Source organism: Corvus hawaiiensis, chromosome 13, assembly GCF_020740725.1.
Source record: "Corvus hawaiiensis isolate bCorHaw1 chromosome 13, bCorHaw1.pri.cur, whole genome shotgun sequence".
NCBI lineage: Eukaryota > Metazoa > Chordata > Aves > Passeriformes > Corvidae > Corvus > Corvus hawaiiensis.
This window is the reverse complement of record NC_063225.1, coordinates 12520713-12540363: the sequence shown is the minus strand read 5'-3', so window position 1 is coordinate 12540363 and position 19651 is coordinate 12520713. Positions and strand designations below refer to the sequence as shown.

Here is a 19651-nt window from a genome sequence, read left to right as displayed (position 1 = left end):
GGCTGATCGACAAATCTGGTTTATGCACCAATGACACAGTTTTGGCAAGACTTACCTATTCCTGGTGTAACTCAGGTGGCCTCGTAACACTTCTTCCCGTGGAAGCAGAGATTCCAGAGGAAAGGCATTATTGTTAACATTGAACTTGCACATTCTGGGCTTGCTGATCTCCAAAGAGAAATTGGCTACATTTTGATATCTTGTAGAACCACATGGGAAATGAGAAGCACACAGATCCTACATTCATTTTCCGTATTTTCTTCAGAAGACAGCATATTTTTTTGACAAAAACTGTAGCCATAAAATGGAGTTTCTGTGTGCATGGGCAACATCAAATCCTTAACCCTCCCTGGACCCTCCAAGCTCTGGTAGATGAGCAGCTTTTTAGTAGGGGGTAAATGTGACCTCTGAGCAGAGGGGCTGCTCTGGGTCCAACCCAGGAGAGCCCCTGGCAGGGGAGGTGGGGCTGGAGGGAGAGTTCATCGCTTGTTTCCCCCTTGTGTCTCAAGTGCAAATTGTCACTTAAAAGAACTGCACTAATAAGACCAGCTCTTGTGGTTTTTTGTTTTATTTTTTGTTTTGGTCATTTTCGTTGAATTTCAGCACCAGTATCTCCAGACAATGGCTACTCATCAGCTCATGCAGAAGCCACCTATGAAGAGGACTGGGAAGTTTTTGATCCGTAAGTGCCAGTATTTGTACTAGAAATAGTAAATTAATCATTTGGAGTATTGAATTAAGATACTTCTATTTAAATTGTATCATTTTCATGCTATGATAATGAACTCCAAAAGCTCTTATCTTAAAAAAAGTGTATGCTTATGTGGGGTTTATTTCAATTGAAAATACTTTTTGTGCAGCCTTAAATATTTCAAATATTTAGTTGGGCTACAACATTGCAGTTCAATAATGTACATTTTTACAGCAAAATCTGTATTTTCAGATACTATTTCATCAAACATGTCCCCCCACTAACAGAAGAGCAGCTGAACAGGAAACCAGCTCTCCCACTGAAAACCAGAAGCACACCAGAGTTCTCATTAGTTCTAGACTTGGTAAATATCTTTATAAACACAAACCAAAGCAGGGGGGTGTTCCCTTATTTGTGGAAATCAGTTATGTTTGCTTTGAACAAAAAGACTGTTGAATGTTGCGTAATTTTAGTTTAAAATAGTTGAAAAAGAATTAACTGTGGTAGGAATAGAATGTGTGTTGTATTTGTCAAATACTTACATCCCGCTTTAAAAAAAAAGCATTACAGTTTTAACATTTCAAACAGTGAGTTTCTCTCCCCATAAAGCTTCCCTAAATCCAGTGTGGAAAAATGAGATGGAATAAAGAGGAGAATTCAGTTGCGAGTGTTTTGCATCAAGATTGATGAAAAATTAGATTTTTACTTTTTAGAACATTCTTATTCTTAAAGGGCACAAATCCACTTTTTTAAATACTCTTACAAAATATATTTGTCTTTATGATGATTTGTTTCAGTGTCTCTGTTTTGAAAGTTGTTTCAGACCCTGTTAATGATGATGTGATTTTATGAGCAGCATCAGTTGGGCCGTCTTTGTGTGATCATAGGAATGGGTGGATTATTCACAGTGAAAGATACAGGCTGGAACTGAATGAGAGGAGAGCCTACAGAATTAAAATACCTCCTTATAATTACACCCCCAGCACACAATTTTAGTGAAAATTTAAAAAAATTACAATAATGAACTGTTTAATTCATCCTAAGAATTTTCTTCAGTCTTGACAGCACTTGCACAAAAGTACATTTTCTATTCTAAATAAACCTGCCTTAAAATGAACATAAAATGCAGAAAACGACTTTTCTTTTCAACATTGTTTTTTCACACTCTTTTTTCCTTTATATAATTTTTTTCCTAGGATGAAACATTAGTGCACTGTAGTCTAAATGAATTAGAAGATGCTGCACTCACTTTTCCAGTTCTTTTTCAAGATGTCATTTACCAGGTAAATAGAAAAACACAAACTTTTTTATTTTGCTTTGTGGGAATCCTTGCTGGATGTAGTTGTTCACAGCTTGTTTGAAGAGAGAAGCAGCGGCCTGGCATTTTACACCTGCCTGGTGATAAACTGCAGGTGTCAGATCTGGCAAGAAATTTTGTATTCACTTAAATTGTTCCCCTTTTCTTCCCCCCTGGTCACTGGGTTTTGTCCACAATAAATTTGATCTAAGTCAGTTCATGTACTACAAATCCTTGTGGAGATGTACTGTGATTTGAAGGAAAACTCAAGCCTGTTCCTCAGTGGCTGTTAAACCATTGATAAAGCTGAAATCCCTGTGAAATGAGAGGCAGCTCCATATCCTCCCTTCTCTTCTGATATTCCTGGAGCTCCTCAGAGCTGCAGTTCCGTGTGGGTGCTCTCTGAGCCTGGGAGAGAGCAGGGGCTGCTCTGCTCACCCCATGTGCTGTCACTGCCACGGCCAGGGCTGCCCAGCACAACCAGACACAACCTGGGCCAGGCCTGGAGCTGCAGCTCCCTGCACCTCCTCCCCACAAGCCCAAATCCTGTAGTGGAATCAGAGGGAGGCAGAACCCTCCTGACTGGGTCCTCTTGTGACTCTACAATTCCTTACAGGGAATGATTTCTCTGTGTGCGCAGTTCTGTGCTGGTGGAGGTTGAGTTTATGGAAATTTAGACACAACTGAAGCCTTTTTTTTATGATCACTTCTGACACCCCCAGGCTCAGGTAATTGTTAGTGGTTATTAAGAAGAGGATGTAGTTCTTGTGTCCAGGGCTTGAACTTGTGCTGCCCTGCTGGTGAGAGCTGAGTCAGGGTGTTTAGTCAAAGCAACCAGTTTTCATTTTTAACTTAGAGATTGTCCAACTTCTATATTTTTAAAATCTTTTTTCTAATTCCATCAAATTTCCAGTAGTTGTGTTAAGGCTGATGTTAGCGTGTTACGCCTTCACTCTGAGCTGCTCAGGCTGGGAGCTACTGGAATATTGCTGTCACTGGGGTGCTATTATACAAGAAGTTGGTATTTGCTGTTTATTTCTGACGCTGATTTTCACCTCCACTGCACAGAGTGTAATTTAGTGGGGAGGTTGATAGCTGGCGGACTGTGAATGTTTGCTAAAGCCCCTCTCTGCTGCAGGTGTATGTCCGGCTAAGGCCGTTCTTCCGAGAGTTCCTGGAACGTATGTCTCAGATTTATGAGGTAAAACTATTAGACACCACCTTTGAATTTCATTTTTAAATTGTATCCACTTACTTGTACCTCCAGTGGTGACTTTTTCCCCTCCAATCCCCAGATCATTCTGTTTACTGCTTCTAAGAAGGTATATGCAGACAAGTTATTGAACATCCTGGACCCCAAAAAGCAGCTGGTCAGGTAAAACCAGAACAGTGTGCACGAACCTGTTGTGAGCAAACTGAGTCCTGTGCCTGACGAGTGGGATGGGACGTGTTCCTTACTGCAGTGTCTCCCTGACTGATTCCTAAGAGAGGGAGAAAAATGGACTGAAGTGATGGAATTGGTGCCTTGTGATAAAATAACCCCAGGCCAAAACCTGTACCAATTCATTCTCTGTTTGGTTGGCTCATGGGAAATGACCTCTTGGGGATCAAAAATGTGCTTTGGAATACACACTGCAAATAAAGGAAATGAAATGACTATCTGATTACTTTTAAACTATTCAAACTTGAGTTATTTATTATAAATTGTGACTTGTGTAGCTTTTACAATCAGCATGCTTTCAATTCTCATTCAATCACAAAATCATTTGTCTGTTGGCTTTGTATTAGAGCTGGTTTGGTTTTCCATTTCTCAGTACTGAGCTTTGTTGGGAATTGTTTGGCTTTTCCAGTTCCTTAAGGCAGAAGGAAATTCCAGGGGTGAGATTCTGTCACTCTCATCTGGCAGGGGGACTGTACCTTGCAGTGTTGGACCCAAATTGATTTCTGCTCAGGGATTTCCCCTGTGTGGGGTGTCCCAGGCCAGGGAACCCCTCCCTGGTGATGCCAGAGCTGTGTGACATCACTGCACAGCCACCTCTGCATTGTGTGTTGTACATTTTGCAATGAAACTGCATTTGCTGCACGCAAAGAAAAAGCAGTGGGTTTATCCAGCGTTACACTCAGTGCTGTGGGCACATCCCAAGTCCTTTTCCTGAAGTGCAGAAGGATAAAGTGTCACTAGTTTTACCCAGAGCCAGTCTTACTGCTTGTGTTATGTGACACACAGAATCCAGGCACAGAATGTGCCTCCTTTCCACTGTGTTAGACCTGGGAGTACTCTCAGTGCTTGGAATGCTGAACCTGGCTGTGCCAGCCCGGAGGATGGTGCCCAGGTAGGCACTGGCACTCCAGAACACGAGTGGGGTGGCAAACCTTTCTCCAGACACCTGATGCAAATGTTCAGGACTGTGATTGTTCCTGTGTTGGGACTGGGAAGAGCCAATGGCACAAGCAGCCAGACCGGGTCTAGAAGCCTGCAGAGATGTTCCTGTGCTGCCTGGCTTTGTCTGGGGTTGGTGTGGCTGAGCTGACTTGGTCCCAGCTCTGCCACCAGCCCCAGGTGCCTGTCAGGCCCCACACGTGTGACTCACACTCTATATATAAATGCAGCAGCTCATTTCCCTCCATGGCAACGTTGGGAACTCAGCTCCTGCATGGAATTAGGCACACTATGTACAGCTTCTGAACACTCCATTTAAAAATACAGGCAGCGTGGAAGGAGCTGCTCTGCAACAGAGCTGGGCAACCCCAAATCTGCCTACAATTTATAATTCTGTGGATATGCCATGAAATGGGAGTTTTATTCCTGCTGGTTTTTTAACCGGAGTCCTTTTAGTCAATCCGTCCATTTCTTCTTTCATAAATTACATGGGAGCAGACTAGTGGGAAGGGAAGGAGTTGATGGGATGTTTTGGCCCCAAGGCTTTGTTTTTGAAATGAAATAACTGAAATAGGTTAATTGCCAGCAGAGGTGTAACAGAAAAGGAAACATTCCTTGTGACACTTTGTGTTCTGGCATGAGGTGGCACAGGGAGGCCCCGTTCTGTGAGGGCTGGGACAGAATAAAGGGATGATAAACCCCAGTAAACTGGCTCTCTGCAGCACCTGGGGCTTAGCAGATCCTCGGGGTGTTCTGGGTCCCTTTGTCGGCCTGTCTGTGAAAGGGGTCAGAAAGAAGAGCCTGAATAAATACAAACCCCCACCCCCAGAACTGGGTTAGCGCAGAATCACCTGAACTGCACATTTTACCAGTAAAAATCTCTAAAGAGAGCAGAAAAAGGGTGCAATTCTCTAACAGGAGATCAGAAGAGAAAAAACTGGATAACGTTTGGCAAAGCTCCTGGTGCAGTGTGGATGTTGTCCTTGGTCTAATTAATGAGTATTTCCCTTTAATGACAGGCATCGACTCTTCCGCGAGCATTGTGTGTGTGTACAAGGGAATTACATCAAGGATTTAAACATCCTGGGCAGAGACCTCTCCAAAACCATCATCATCGACAATTCACCGCAAGCCTTTGCTTACCAGGTGAGGGGCTGGGGTGGGAAACACCTCAGAGGGGGCAAACTTCCTGAGAGGAGACAGGGAAACCTCACACTTGGATTTCACTTCTTATGAAAGTTTGGGGCTTACATTTGTATTGAAGTTTGCAAACCAAGCTGTGGGAACAATACTCATAAATCTGTAACTTGAAACATTTTCCCCCCAAATGCTATTTCACAAGTCATATTTGTTGACAAATTAAGTATAAGTTGTGTGTTGATGGTTTTTTTTTCCTATTTTAACTTTAGCTTTCCAATGGAATTCCTATAGAAAGCTGGTTCATGGATAAAAATGATAATGAACTCCTAAAGTTGATTCCATTTCTGGAGAAACTCGTAGAGCTGGTAAGAGTTTGCTTTCTGTGGCCTTCCTCAAAACTGTCAGTGAGCTCCTTTAATATTTTCACCTATTGTAAGCTTTTCTGAGTCACTGAGATAGAGGCTGATGAAGATTCAGGGACGTGTTCACACAGCAAAAAGGGGACTTGTTGCTGACTGTGCTGTAAATGCAGGGCTGTGGGATTGCGACATCAGTCTTAAGGAAATTGGGAATCTCTGAGCAGTTTGATAACACAGTGCCTGTTGCTGGCTGTGCTGTGTGTCTTTATTCCTAAAAGGCAAATAAATTACTCCTGAACTGCTGTGGATGCTATGGAGTTACTTCTGTAAGTCTCTGGAATGACATAATTCATGGTTTATATTCGTTACATTAAAATAGGGGTGTTAGATAAGGAGCCCTGCTGCAGTGTGGTTTCTGGCTGTGTTTATTCTCCTAAACCTGCCCTTTCCCCCACAGAACGAAGACGTCCGACCTCACATCAGAGACAGATTTCGCTTGCATGATTTGCTACCCCCCGATTAAAGCCTTTGCTCTCACTGCCGAGGGGAGGAAATGCAGGACCCTGTTGGACTAATACAAAACATTGCCATTACTGTTGAAATTTTGCATTTTTGTACCCCGTCTTGCTTTTCTTATCTTTGGTGCCCAACAATGATCAAGGGTTACAGAAAGAGACTTTCTACACCTGAGGTTGCCGCCATCAGTACAATCCAGTACCCGCAGTAGGGAGGCTAGAACAGAAAAGTCTTTAGAACTAGTGCAACTCCAAGGAAATTTTTTATGTACAGGACATCTGCAGTTTATAAAGAAAATTCTGTTTCTGCCACCAGCAGTTTGACCTGTAGAAACACAGGATTTTATGATACAACAGAGATTGAAAATGGACTCGGATTTTCTCTCTGTTTGGTGCTCTAAGTGGGTTTGTAGCCACTTTTCTGTTACTTTTAAGATTCTCATTTCAACAGGAATGGCCAGTAAAAGTTGTTTTATTTTTCCTGTTAAGGTTTATAACCTTTTTACATTTTTGACCTGTATTAGATTAGAATTTCATTATGCATTCCTTTTAGTTGAGGCGCTTCATAGTTTTTCTGGAAATAGCCAAATTTTGTTAGTTTTTTATTAAACAGTTGGCTGGCCGTTTCCCTGCTTTGTCTGCCTGCATCCTGTATATTTGTTTAAAAATATTCTCTAGTTTTAGCCCACGTAAGTTTCATTTAGAAAGAAAAAAAAAAACCCCTGCATTTATATTTTCTTTCTGTAATATTCTACTGTAGTCGAAATCTTTTCAAAAATCAAGAGACTGGCTAGATAAGACGAAGATAAGAATTACTAATATTCGGAATATTCTAAACCATTGCGATGGCACGTACTCCGGACAGAGCACACCTGGCAGTGGCACCACGATGGACAAGGAATACCTCACACTCTGCTGTGCACGGGCCTGGGAGCAGAACGAGCCGTGGTCACCTGGCAGGTCCGGCGAGGCCGCTCCTGCTGCCCGTTTGCTCCAGGACTGCACCTCTGGGCAGGGCTCCGTGCTCGGGGCGCCGCCCGGGCTGGGCTCGCTGTGACACTCCTGGTTCCAATCAGCCTCTCTGGGGCAGGGCTCCCCTGCCATCCCACTGGTTTCCCGAGGGAACAGGCCCGGCCGTGGCTCCTAATGCAGCGCCCCGGAGGTGATATTTTTATAGCGGTGGGAATCTTCTTTTCCGGAGGCTTTTTATGGAAGGTAGAATTTGTACAAGTTAGGAAGCTTTGCCTCTCGACTGCATTACCATGCCACAGGCTCGGACTGGTTTTGTGTAAAAGATGTCACAGAACGGCACTTTTTCTAAAGAGAAGTTTGCTATTTTGTATGCTTGATAAGAAAGTACAGTATTGGAAATTAAAGGTGGACAGCTGATAATTGAGAAGTATGTCAATTAATTTTTTATGTATATTACCTGTTTACTTGTACAATTTTATTGTACAAATTACATGCAGCTTCATTTTCAAATGAGTCCTTAAAATAAGGAAAATCTTTTTAGCAAAACATTTAATTTTTGTATTTTTGATTTTAAAAGGCATGAGTTATGTCAACTTTTTCCAGTGTATTAATGAAGATTTTAACTTTTCATCAGGTTGAGTGTTTTCTTACTATATTATCTGTTGTGTATGTAGCTAGCACATGGTGTCACTGAACTGTTAAAACTTAGCATGTAGAGCAAGCCTGTTTTGTGGAAAATCCTTATTCATTAAAAACAAAATCATCATGGCAGATTTTCTGCAAAAAAGTGAAAACATTTGCAATTCAGAATACTGATTTTTTTTGTATTTAAAGAAAGGTATTTTGCTTGCAGGAAAGAAATACTACAGATTCATTTTAATGAGAATCTTTTAAATGTATTTATCTTTAGGGCATCTGGGCATCTTTACGCTGTTTGTCTTATGTCTTTATTGAAATAAAATGTACAGAACATTACCTTTACATCTGCTTGGTGCAGCCGTGTCCCCTGGGCAGCCCCAGCCTCCGGGGCTGTGGTGGTGCTGATGGAGAGATGGATGGATGGACTCTGGAAGGGGGCAGCTTGTGTTGGAGCTGCCCCTTGGTTTGCCAGCTCTTTCTCAGTTGTTCCTTATGATGTAAATCTGAATCTGAGGGGCTTCAGGAGTTCACTGAAGCTTTGCCTAATGGGGGATTCCTCCCAATTTCTTGACATCACAGAATGGCTGTAAAATTCATGGATCTGCCAGAATGAGCCCAGCTTTAGTTCATGGCCTTTTCCAGCTGTAATGGGATGTTCACCTGTTCAAATAACATCCTTATCCCCAGGTCCTCTGTGGCTCCAGCCATTCCAAAAGTGCTTCCGGAGCTGAGGAAACCAAAGGCATGTTGCACTTTCCAGCTGTGTCTGTGTTGTGCTGATCAGATCTGTGAGGGAAACCCGAATGTAAACGAGGGGATTTAGTTCTATATCGATGCACAACAGGAGTGACAGAGATTGCTTAGTAAACATATTAAATATTCATATTTTCCTGTGCTGCAAGCCTGGTGTTTATCACTCTGAACTCTGCAGTGGTTCTGCCTCCTGCAAACCCTTCTGGGGTGAAGCAGAGTTTTTCACAGGTTTTATTTCTGTTGTGTTTGTATCAAGGGGGAGTTCCCTGTTCCTGTGCCAAGGTCTGGGTCAGATTGTGTCCTCAAAACCACCCCCAGGCCCGGGGGAGCCTCAGCCAGGTGTGTTACTGAGCCTTGAGTGTGGTTTGTGGCCCCCGAGCAGGGCATGGTGCAGCTGGGTCACTGATTCCCGTTTTCTGTCCTTTTGGAGAGCACAACATCCTATTTCCAAAGTTCTGAATGAATTCCTTTGTGGTCTTTGCTGGGTTGTGTGTGCCTGTTTTCCATGTCCCTGTCGATTCTGTTCTAGGTTGGAGCACCTTGGTTCTGGCAGCACAGCAACATCTCGCAGACCTTTGGTGGCAGTACCTGTTGAGTCCTTTGTTTTCCCTGGAGTCACTCTGTAGCTGGAATGGCCCTCACCTTGGTGCTACTGCTTCCCCCCACCTTGGATTCATTCCACCTGACATTTTTCATTGCTTTTGAGTGTAGCAGGAAGCCTGACTGTCTCAAGACTGGATTAGGGATCTCCCAAACCACGAGTGGTGTCAGCCAAAGGTCTCACGGCGAACAGATGGATCAGGTTTGGGAAAAGCCCTGAAATGTGGAATCAAACTTCACGGGGGTGCTGTGGGTGACAAAAGCCCTTCACAGCGCAACGTCCGCCTCCCCAGCGCTGCTCTGTCGCACACTGGAGTTCCAGGGCACTCGTGTGGATGGCTGGATTGGTGCAGCTGGAAAGCATCGAGCCCCGGGGCAAGAGGGACCAGGAGGAGGAGGAGGGGTTTTTGTTCTTGGTATTTACAAAAATGTCATTGTACTGCTGGGGCCAAATGTTGTAAAATATAATGGGAAGAGAAGTCCTGTGCTATGGATTTCTGTTTCTTCTGCAATCATTTCTAGTCTACAGAAGCACAAAGATTTTAATTAAATACTTACACTCTGGATTCTGTTTTTATGATTTTTAGCTGATATCATTCTTCATTGAGACTCAGTTTTCTGTAAGTGAAGACATTGCTCCTGTCAGTTTTCAGCCTTGAAGTGGAAGGAAAGAAATCGTGTCTGTGTTTTACTGTCAAGGAAAAATTTAAATGTTCTATGTAAATTGTTAGAATTCCATATTACATATTCCAATATTAATGTATTCCAAATTACTGCACAATTCCTGTCAATTTTGTGATTATCCCCACAGCACCCTGAGCCTGTGAAACTGTAGATTTGGCGAGGATATAACTTGTGACATTGTTTGATCCGTAGGTATAGCTCTGTTATTATTTCTATTGTCTGGTAAATGGAGAAGAACAGGAAAAGGATGATAAATTTAGAAGTCTGTTTTTTCTGTGTGTTTTTCCTAGACACGTGTGTGATTTATACAGGTGTGTACAGAGGTCATTCATTTGTTATATGAAAGACACATTCGAAATTATCTTCAGACAAAATCTATCCTCCTTTTCCACTTACTCAGATTCTCACAGAAATTGGGAGCTGGCAGTGAAGTGGATGAAGTGAACACTTCCAGCTTTTCTCTATTCGATGTTATAGGACAGAGAGGGAAGGAGAACCTCGCACCCTGATGTGGATAAACCTGAGCGTGGCGTGGCCAAGCCGTGACCAGGCGCGGTGCTGTGAGGCGGGAGCACAGGGCACTGGTGGTGCCCCCGCCAGGATCCTGCCCGGGCACAGCCGGTTCCCGGTGTGGGGCGGGAGCAGAGCGGGTCGGCTGTCCCGGCTGCCGCCGAACCGCCGCGCGTGGCAGCTGCGGGCCCGGCCTGAGCCCGCGAGTGCCGAACCGGGCCGTGCCCCCCTTCCCCCGATCCCCTCCCCTCCCGGGCTGTGCGTGCGGCGGGGCCGGGGCAGCGCCGGGGCGGCTCCCGCGGCTGCGGCCCCGCGATAGCGCCGGGCGGGGCGGGGCAGGGCGGGAGAGCCGAGGCTGCGGGCGGGGGCCACCGACCATGCGGGGCAGCGGGATGTCGGTCCCCGTGCCGATCCCGATCCCGATCCCGATCCCGATCCCGATCCCGATCCCGATCCCGATCCCTTCCCGCCCCGCCCTCTCTCCGCCGCTCCCCTCCCGTTCCCGCCGCGGCCCTCGGGCCCCGCCCCGCCGTGGGCGTGTCCGGGGCCGGGCTCCGTCCGCCGCCGTCCCGGCGTGCCCCGCGCGGCGCTGCCCGGCGGCCGCGGTCGGGGCAAGATGGCGGCGGAGGCGGCGGACTCATGGGGTGGGTGCGGCGGGGCCGCGGGGCCCGGGGCGAGCGGGGGCCCCCTCGCGCCGCTCCCCGCCCCTCACCCGCGCTCCTCTCCCCACAGACGCCGACAGCTTCGAGGTGGTGGAGCCGGTGGCGAAGCGGCTGGTGCCAGGGGTGGCCGGGGACCGCTGGGCCGGCGAGGATGAGGAGGACGACGTGAAGGTGCGGCCGGTCGGGCCCCGCCGGGGCCTCGCGGCGCGGCGGCTCCGGGGCCCGGTGTGAGGGCGGCGGGGGCGGGCGGGCCGCTGCCATATGGCGCCCGAGTGCGGGGCCGCGGGCCCAGACAGGGCCGGCGCTGGGGCGGGGGCGAGGGGGCCCCACCGGGCCGGGCGGATTTACGCGGCTCCGGGCCGGGCCTCGGGAGGCGGCGGGGCCGGACCCGCTGGGGGCTCCTGGCCCGGGCAAGTCCCGGTGTCTCCGCCCGCGCGGCAGCGACTCCGGGTCGGTCACGGTGACAAGTCCAAATGCCAAGAGAACCCGAGCCGGTCCTTGCCCGGAGCCGGTGTCGCTGCCTTGGGACTTGCCGCGGAGGAAGGGTCAGACAGACGCTCTTGAAGTGGCACCTCCTGCTCTCTGGGGGATCCACCTGCTGCTTCCCAGGCTTTAGGGCGCTTTCCCCTCGCTGTCTACAGTCTTTCGGGCCCGTAGCGGTGAGTGGGGTGCGCTGGGTGAGGCGTCAGGACGGGTGATGGCCGTGCTGTGATGGTGCTTCTGCTGCTGACCAGAAACTTCTGTGCTCTACCAGCACGTCTTTTCCACCTGATCTTCCTGCTACTTCAGACACCACGAGGCAGGATTTTGCCGTGTTTCAGCGTGGTGTCTGCACGGGAGTGGGATTAAAACGTGTGGATGATAATTTCTGGTGCTTCTGAAGGCAGAGCTCCCTTAAAGGGTGTTTGCTCCTGCTCGGCTCCAGCTGCCCTTGGCGAGGTGGTGGTGCCACAGAAATCTCCATTTGCTCCATGTTCATATGGATAATGCAGAGGGATGCTAGGGATGCGCAAGGAACAAGCCAGATGGGTTTCAAGGCCGGGCTGGATGGGGCTTGGGGCAACCTGGTCTAGTGGAAGGTGTCCCTGCCCCTGGCAGAGGATGGAACTGGGTGGTGTATAAGGTCCCTTCCGACCCAAACGATCCTGGCATTCTCTAAGCAGAATAATCAACTAAAAAAGACCTTTTTTGTGTCAAATCCAGCCCTGGGGCATTGTAACACTGGGGGAGGACTCAGAGTTGGTTTTGAGGACACTGTTACCAGAATCTCTGAGAAACACCAGCAGTTATTCTTGGGGCTCAGGTGGAGTTCTCATAAACAGTACGGAAAAAGTAGTTCATCACCTCTTAAAAAAACCCCAAAGTTACCAAATTTCTGTGAGTTACAAGCTGGCAATTTTCCTTCTTAAATTCAGTAATAGCCGCAGCCCAGAGTGTCCCAGGTGTCACGTTAGAGCAGCAGGACAAGGACAGGTGTGTGAACAGCAGCTCCAGGCACTGGGAGTGAGTGTGGAACTGCACAGGGTGGGAGTGACACAGGTGTGTGCGATTGGCACCTCTGTGATTGACACAGGTGTTTGTGATTGACACCTGTGTGATTGACAGGTGTGTACAGACACTTGTAGCTCAGGCTATCTGTGACATTTGCTTTTCCTCCTTCCTTAGAAGGTAAGAAGCTTTCCTGCTGGATAGAATTGTCCAGAACAGCTGGACTAGAGTGACTCTTGGAGACACCTGAGGGTTCTCTGTTTAATAAAGGCACAAATATTCCCCACATGGAATCACTGAATCCTGCAATGGTGTGAGTTGGAAGAGACCTTAAAGCCCATTCAGTGCCACCCCTGCCACGGGCAGGGACACTTTCCACTGTCCCAGGGTGCTCCAAGTCCCATCCAACCTGGCCTTGGACACTTCCAGGGATCCAGAGGCAGCCACAGCTGCTCTGGGCACCCTGTGCCAGGGCCTCCCCACCTTCCCAGGGAACAGTTCTTCCCACTATCCCATCTATCCCTGCCCTCCAGCAGTGGGAGGACATTTTACATCTTACACGTAGTAAGGATGCAGCTGCTTAACTATTTCCAAGGGATTATGGATTTAGTGCTGGAGCTGCATCTAAAGAAGATCCACCAAAGAAAGGTGTTTTATTTCGATTTATTTTCCTTTGATTTGCTCTTCCTGCTGAATTCCCAAAGGCCCCTGCTCAGGCTCTGGATCCCTCAGTTCGAGGGCCCACCGTGGGGAAATCCCCAAGTGAGGGAAATGACGTGGTCTAAAGAAGCAGCACGAAGTGTTTTCTGACCATGGTTTTCTTTAGGTATTTCACATTTTGGAATGTGCTTTGTATCTGCAGATCTGTATTTTGGAAGGTTTTTTAGTAATGAACTTGCAGTAACTGTTAATTTGGGAAACATCAACTTCCCGGGTTTAAAATTAGCACCTTTGGTAACAAAACTCCTCTCAGTGTTCCCCAGCACACGTTTCCCAGAAGTCGGGCCTTCTGCCAAGGAATTTTCATCTATTGACTCAGTGCTGGCAGAGCCAGAGCAGGGCAGTGGCTGCTCCCATCCCAGTGCTCTGCTGTAGCTGGGAGCCAGTGCCCAGTCCCTGTCACTTCCCAGCCTCGACTGCAGAGAAGATGTTTTAGGAGCCCTATTGTAGTTAAGGACGCAGAAACAGTGTTGAAATATTGTGGAATAAAGATGTTCTCTTGGAATTACTGTATCACTGCAAAGACACAGCGCTGAGGCAGTTGGCTCTTCCTCCAAGAGAGCTCCCTGGAGTTTATAAACCAGGCAGGGCTGGCAGGACTTGGAATTCCCTGAGCTTATAAACCAGGCAGGGCTGGCAGGACTTGGAATTCCCTGGGTTTATAAACCAGGCCTGGCTGGCAGGATGGGATCAGAGCATGTCTCATGATGTGGAGTCCTTGCCCACGTGCCCTCTGTGAAGTCTCCCAGATACCCCAGTGCCATGGATGAATCCCTCACGGCCAGGCTGCCCTTCCTCTGCAGTTTGCATCTTGATTCCCAGCGTGGCTGGGCCGGGGCTGAGGCAGCTCCTCGGTGCTGAGTGGAGCTATTTAAGCAGTGGGTGTAACAAACTTAATTAGATGTGAGCTAAAATAATGCTGCTCCAAATTCAAGTCAGCTCTGTGGAATGTGGAAGGGAAGCCGAGTCCCCTGCAAGTGCCAATTAACCAGGGTGAGCTGGTGGATGGACTCGGGTGTCTCCTTGCTTGGATCAGCACATCCCAGTGGAACGTGGGGTTTTGCACCACTGCCTCTGGTGTAGCCTCCCAGAAAATCCCTGCAGCCACAGGAATGCTTTTCCCAGCGCAGGAGAGGGTCCCTGGGAAGGAGCAGGTCCCTGCGGTGGTGTGGAACAGAACAGCCTGTGCTGGTTTAACATGGTTTCTGCAGGGTTTGGGGTTTCCAGCAGGGCTGTGCTGGGCCCACCCCCCAGTGATGTTCAGTGTCTCATAATACCAGAAATGAGAATAAAGTCCTGTTTATGTGGGGTTTGTTTGTCTGTTCATGACCTGACTGTTGTAACTATTGACACAAGCTGATTGTTTGACCAAAATCTACCTTTTTCATGGTAAGAACTGGCCCCAACCAGTGTGGACAGCCCCAAAAACCCTTGAGGTACAGCTCCTCCCATGGCTTCCTCACTCTGGCACCAGATCAATGAGTTTGTGGGCATTGGAAGAGGTTACAGGCATCTGTAAAACAATCTTAACTGTTTTGCAGGATAACTGGGATGATGAGGAGGAAGAGGAGGAGGTGAAGGAGACAGAGGTAAAACAAGGTGAGACTTTAAGGTAACCCCTGGCTCTGTATCAGCATCGGAACAGACACTGGTTGTGTCTGGGGGTGTGTGAGGATCAAACCTCAGCAGGGCTGGGGCTGGGCCTGGGTTTGCAACCTGGGTTTACAAGAAATGTCTTTAACTCTGTGTTCAGTCCCAGTAGCTGAGCTCAGTGGCTTCCAGTGTTTCTATGGTTGTGGGTGGGGAAAAAAAAAATCATCAGACCTCTGAGAGCTGTGTTTGTTGTTTCACCTTTTACAGAACCGAAAGTTTCAGAAAAAAAGAAAATAGCAGAAAAAATCAAAGAAAAAGAAAAGCTACAGAAGAAAAAGCAAGAGGAGCTTAAAAAAAGGGTAACTCCTGATTTCTACTGGGTCACATAACATTGAGAGAGTGGGTTTGATTTGGTTTTTTGGAGGTTGGGCAGGACCTGAACAGGTCTTTATTCGTCTGATAAACCAAACTTAGGTCTTGTTCGTGATCCCATCTGGAGCTGGGCGCTTTAATTCCTGTATAATTTAACCAGTTATTGGAACAGTGTTATCCCAGTTCCTTTGTGTGCAGCACGTGATGGAACAGGCAGGAGTGGGAGTTTGGTGTTTCTTCCCATTCCTTGTTAAATGAACAATTTATGTGGACTCCAGGGAATAGGGTCCAAGTTTTCCATGTGCCCTGACTCGAGGTGATTCAGTGGCTCTGGAGAAGGCACCATGTCTTTAACGTGCCACCTTCTCCACGTGTGTTTTCCCTCCAGTTAGAGGCACCCGAGGAACAGAAGGAGCTCACACCAGAAGAACAGTTGGCAGACAAACTACGGCTAAAGAAGTTACAAGAGGAGTCGGACCTGGAGCTGGCAAAGGAAACCTTTGGTGAGTTAAAGCAACAGGAAATAAACCCCTGGGACCTGTGGGACCCTGCAAAGCTTGAGCAGGGTTTGGCTCTCAGCACACAGCTTGGGGCACTGAGAACAAAGAAGTAGCAAAGATGCTGATGCACAGCAGCATTCCTCAAACATTGAAGCGTTTCCTTGATGATGGTGAATGATTCAGCTCATTGCTCAGGGGAGGTTATGCTCAGTGAGTTGTCACAGAGCACAGTGCTTAGGGGGGTACACTGGGTACAGCTGCAAAGAACCAGCTGAGTTCTGCACTCATGACACAGGAATTGTTTATTTGAGGGAAAAGGGTTTTCCTGGTGCAGGTTGTCCAGAGAACAGGAATAGCTGCATCGAATTACTGAGTTTGACTCAGCTTCAAAAATTGTTGGAAAGAGACTTTGGACAAGGGCATGGAATGATGGAACAAGTGGGAACGGCTTTCCACTGACAAAGGGCAGGGATAGATGGGATATTGGGAAGGAATTGTTCCTCATGAGGGTGGGGAGGCCCTGGCACAGGGTGCCCAGAGCAGCTGTGGCTGCCCCTGGATTCCTGAAGTGTCCAAGGCCAGGTTGGATGGGGCTTGGAGCAGCCTGGGATAGTGGAAGGTGTCCCTGCTCATGGCAGGGGATGGATGGCACTGGGTGAGCTTTAAGGTCCCTTCCAACCCAGACCATTCAGGGATTCTATGAAATTACTGAGTTTTGCAGCAAACTTCCTTCCTTTCTGTAAGGCCAGGGATGGGCCCTGGCTGTGGGAAGAGCAGAGCTCAGGGAGGTGGGAGCCAGGTCCCCTTTTAGGGCTCACAGCTTGTGTTCTCTGTAACACCCCTGCCTATCCCTGCCAGGTGTAAATAACACTTGTGGAATAGATGCCATGAATCCCTCTTCAAAAGATGACTTCACGGAATTTGGGAAACTCCTCAAGGAGAAAATCACACAGTACGAGAAGTCGTTACATTACGCCGGGTTTTTGGAAGCGTTACTTCGGGACGTCTGTATTTCCTGTAAGTCCAGACAGGTCCAACACTGCTGGCAGAGCTGTGGTGGAGCTGAAGTGGAAAACATGCTGATAGTCAGTGTTCAGAGGGGATTGCTCTGTGTAGTTTGTACTAAATGAAGCACTGACCTGATTCCATTCCCACAAGCTCCAATAAGGATCCTCTCCTCGTGCAAGAGTTGCTCTTTCTGCACGTTGGTTAAAGACAGTTGTTTTAAAAGTGTGAATTTTTATACTGATCTAAATCCTGCATGTTTTTCTTGAAGCCATTTCTAAAATAATAATAATAAGAGTAGATCCTTTTAATTTGAGTACTTCATTTGGAGGGAAACTATTACAAAATTGACTTCATGTAATTCTGTAACTACAGATTAACTGTTCTGGAATTCAGCATGTAACTATACAGAGATGAAGTAATTTAAACTCCTTTTCCCACTGCCCTGGTGGCTGGAGAACTGACTGGGATCGTTCCCTGTCCTGTACCCAGTTGTCCTTCAGAGAGGGGTAACTCGATCCCGGGTGGAGCTGGGTAAATCCATCATCCCCGCTGGCAGCTGGGAACTTCCATCTCAGGAGGGAATCCAGAGCTCCTAATGGGAGGGACTCCCAGCCTCTTGCACCATTTATTGATAAACATAATAATTTATTGTTAATCCAGTGCTCCTTTTGATACATTTTACCATCTCTGTATTTTACTGTTCAAATGCCTCAGTAAGACTCTTGTGTTCAGTAACTTTATTTGCAAGTTTCACCTTTTACAACACTCAGGCTTCCAAGGGACCAGCTGGAATCCTTGTTGGGATTTTAAGGACCAGAACCACCCACTCTGTGTTTTGCTGATTTAAATCAAGTAATTGCCCATAGTTACACTAATGCTTATTTCTAGTTGTGGAGATGGTTGATGTTATTTAGCTGCCTTATAAGAACAACATTGATAAGGAAACTCTTTTTTTCCTTTTTTTTTTTTCCCCTCATGCAGTGGAGGTGGATGATTTGAAAAAGATCACAAACACTCTGACAGTATTATGCAGTGAAAAACAAAAACAAGAGAAGGTAAGACTGAGGCTGTTCCTGAGGGATCAGAGGCCCTGCTTGGGATTCCCCTGCATTTATTAGTTACTTGTTGAGAGTCCAGGGGAAATAGAATGAAAGGCAAAAGGTGGGCAGGGCTATGGTGCAGGCAGCTGGGGACACCTGAAACTGTCACAGCTTTCCTAGGAAGAGAAAATGTGTGGGGTGGAAACCATTGGCAAGGCCATGTTCAGTGCAGTGGGGTGTGGCTGCGTTGGCCACTGGGCTGACCCTGGCTGGGGTAATGACAGAGCACTGGGCCTGCCCAAATAACCATCCTCATCCTCTTGTCACAGAATAAAGCCAAAAAGAAGAAAAAAGGTGTTGTGCCTGGCGGGGGGCTGAAGGCAACGATGAAAGATGACCTGGCCGATTATGGCGGCTACGACGGCGAGTACGTACAAGACTTTGAAGACTTCATGTGACATTTATCTCCCTTCTGTTGTCTTTCTGTTGCCCATAATCCCTTAAACATGTAGCACAACTTTTCTTCCTTTAAATTCTGCCAAATGCTACAATCAGAATTGCAGTATCTGTGTGCTGGGGGCTGGAGGTGCCAGGTCCGGGCGGACGCTCCGGGCAGGAGTAGAAAGGAACAGGTCTGTGACTTGCAGTTAAAAACCCAAAATTCTGATAATGGGCACTGTTGCTATTTAACTTTATAGCAACAGCCACTAAATTGGGAAGGAGTTGGAACAAGGTGAAGGATTATAACCAGCACAGCTCCATGACATGGCCTTAACTGTCCCTGCTCCAGGGCCAGGGCTGAGCACGAGCAGTTTGCAGCAAGGGCAGGGTGTGCACGTAGAGTTCCAGTCGCTTTGTCTTGAGTTAGAGCTTGAGGATTTCAGTATTTTGGGAAGGGAACTGCTAACTTCAGTGTGGAATACTGTACCTGGGAGTGTGTCCCCTGGGACAGCCACTGCTCCACAGCCTGACACCTGAACAGCACCTGGTGGGGCAGAGCAAGGCAAAACCCACTTGTGTCTCAAGGATGAAGTTTAGTTCCATTCATTTAAATTTCTACTAATGCAGTTGTTGGGGTTGGGTGTTCTTTAACAGTTAATTAAGGGGTTAAGTGTAAAAAAAAAAAAAACCAAACCAAACCACAAGACTTCCTTGGGGCTCTCCTGGGTTGTGGTGGGTCTCTCACAACTCGGCCATTTTCTTTCATTAAAAACCAAACTTGCTTAGCAAACTGCAGCAGTTCCTACAGTTGGGCAAATTGTTATGTTAACAATTATGACATCTGCAATGTTTTATAAAGCAACTAATTTAATAAAAATCACTATTGAGGACTTCACCAGGCTGGCCTTGGAGCAGTTCTTTTGGGACCTGACAGGGAAAATACCTGAAGAGGAAGAGTTGCAGAGCTGAGCTGTGCTGGGGGTGTGCCCATGGCTTGGGCCTGGAAAAGAATTTGTACTTAATAACTGTAAAAATACGTTTGCACTTGATTATTTCTTTTACTCCAAGACAGCAGAATTAGGAATGTGCTGTTTAGAGCTGTACAAGACTTTAAAAATCAGACTGGACTTAAAGAACACATTATCCTACTGTGTACCTGGAACCTTCACTGATTCTGCTTGTTCCACCCCCTTAGCCTGGATATTCTGTACACCTGTTTCAGCCTCTTCGGCTACAGTCCCTGGGGTGCTTCCTCCCCCATGCCCCTAATTTAAAGGGCTGCTGGAT

At 47.2% G+C, this 19651-nt stretch overlaps 2 protein-coding genes and 1 long non-coding RNA gene across 3 annotated transcripts in view; 2 read left to right on the top strand and 1 right to left on the bottom strand.

Moving 5' to 3' along the window:
- The window catches only part of CTDSPL2 (CTD small phosphatase like 2), a 31609-nt gene extending 23274 nt beyond the window's left edge, over positions 1-8335 (top strand). Inside the window, exons 6-13 of the mRNA XM_048318338.1 lie at positions 604-682; positions 944-1055; positions 1888-1974; positions 3127-3189; positions 3284-3363; positions 5388-5514; positions 5778-5873; positions 6325-8335. Of these exons, the coding sequence (XP_048174295.1) occupies positions 604-682; positions 944-1055; positions 1888-1974; positions 3127-3189; positions 3284-3363; positions 5388-5514; positions 5778-5873; positions 6325-6390 (710 nt within the window). The 3' untranslated portion in view covers positions 6391-8335. The remainder of the gene's footprint in view (positions 1-603; positions 683-943; positions 1056-1887; positions 1975-3126; positions 3190-3283; positions 3364-5387; positions 5515-5777; positions 5874-6324) is intronic.
- On the bottom strand, positions 8229-10672 carry LOC125332943. Its single transcript, XR_007206688.1, has 2 exons — positions 9905-10672; positions 8229-8779 (listed from the first exon to the last, which is right to left on the bottom strand). It is a non-coding gene; the product is annotated as an uncharacterized LOC125332943 (long non-coding RNA).
- Positions 10673-11096: 424 nt separating this feature from the next.
- EIF3J (eukaryotic translation initiation factor 3 subunit J) lies at positions 11097-19259 on the top strand. Its single transcript, XM_048318339.1, has 8 exons — positions 11097-11184; positions 11273-11373; positions 14952-15009; positions 15271-15362; positions 15764-15878; positions 16734-16892; positions 17865-17938; positions 18253-19259. The coding sequence occupies exons 1-8, from the start codon at positions 11157-11159 to the stop codon at positions 18379-18381; spliced, it is 756 nt and encodes a 251-aa protein (XP_048174296.1). The 5' UTR covers positions 11097-11156; the 3' UTR covers positions 18382-19259.
- Positions 19260-19651: the final 392 nt, after the last annotated feature.

Coding starts and splice junctions, on each gene's coding strand:
- EIF3J (XM_048318339.1), top strand. CDS start 11,157: ATGGCGGCGGAGGCGGCGGACTCATGGG. Junction 15,363..15,763: donor AAGAGGAGCTTAAAAAAAGG/GTAACTCCTGAT, acceptor TTTTCCCTCCAG/TTAGAGGCACCCGAGGAACA. Junction 17,939..18,252: donor AAAAACAAAAACAAGAGAAG/GTAAGACTGAGG, acceptor CTCTTGTCACAG/AATAAAGCCAAAAAGAAGAA.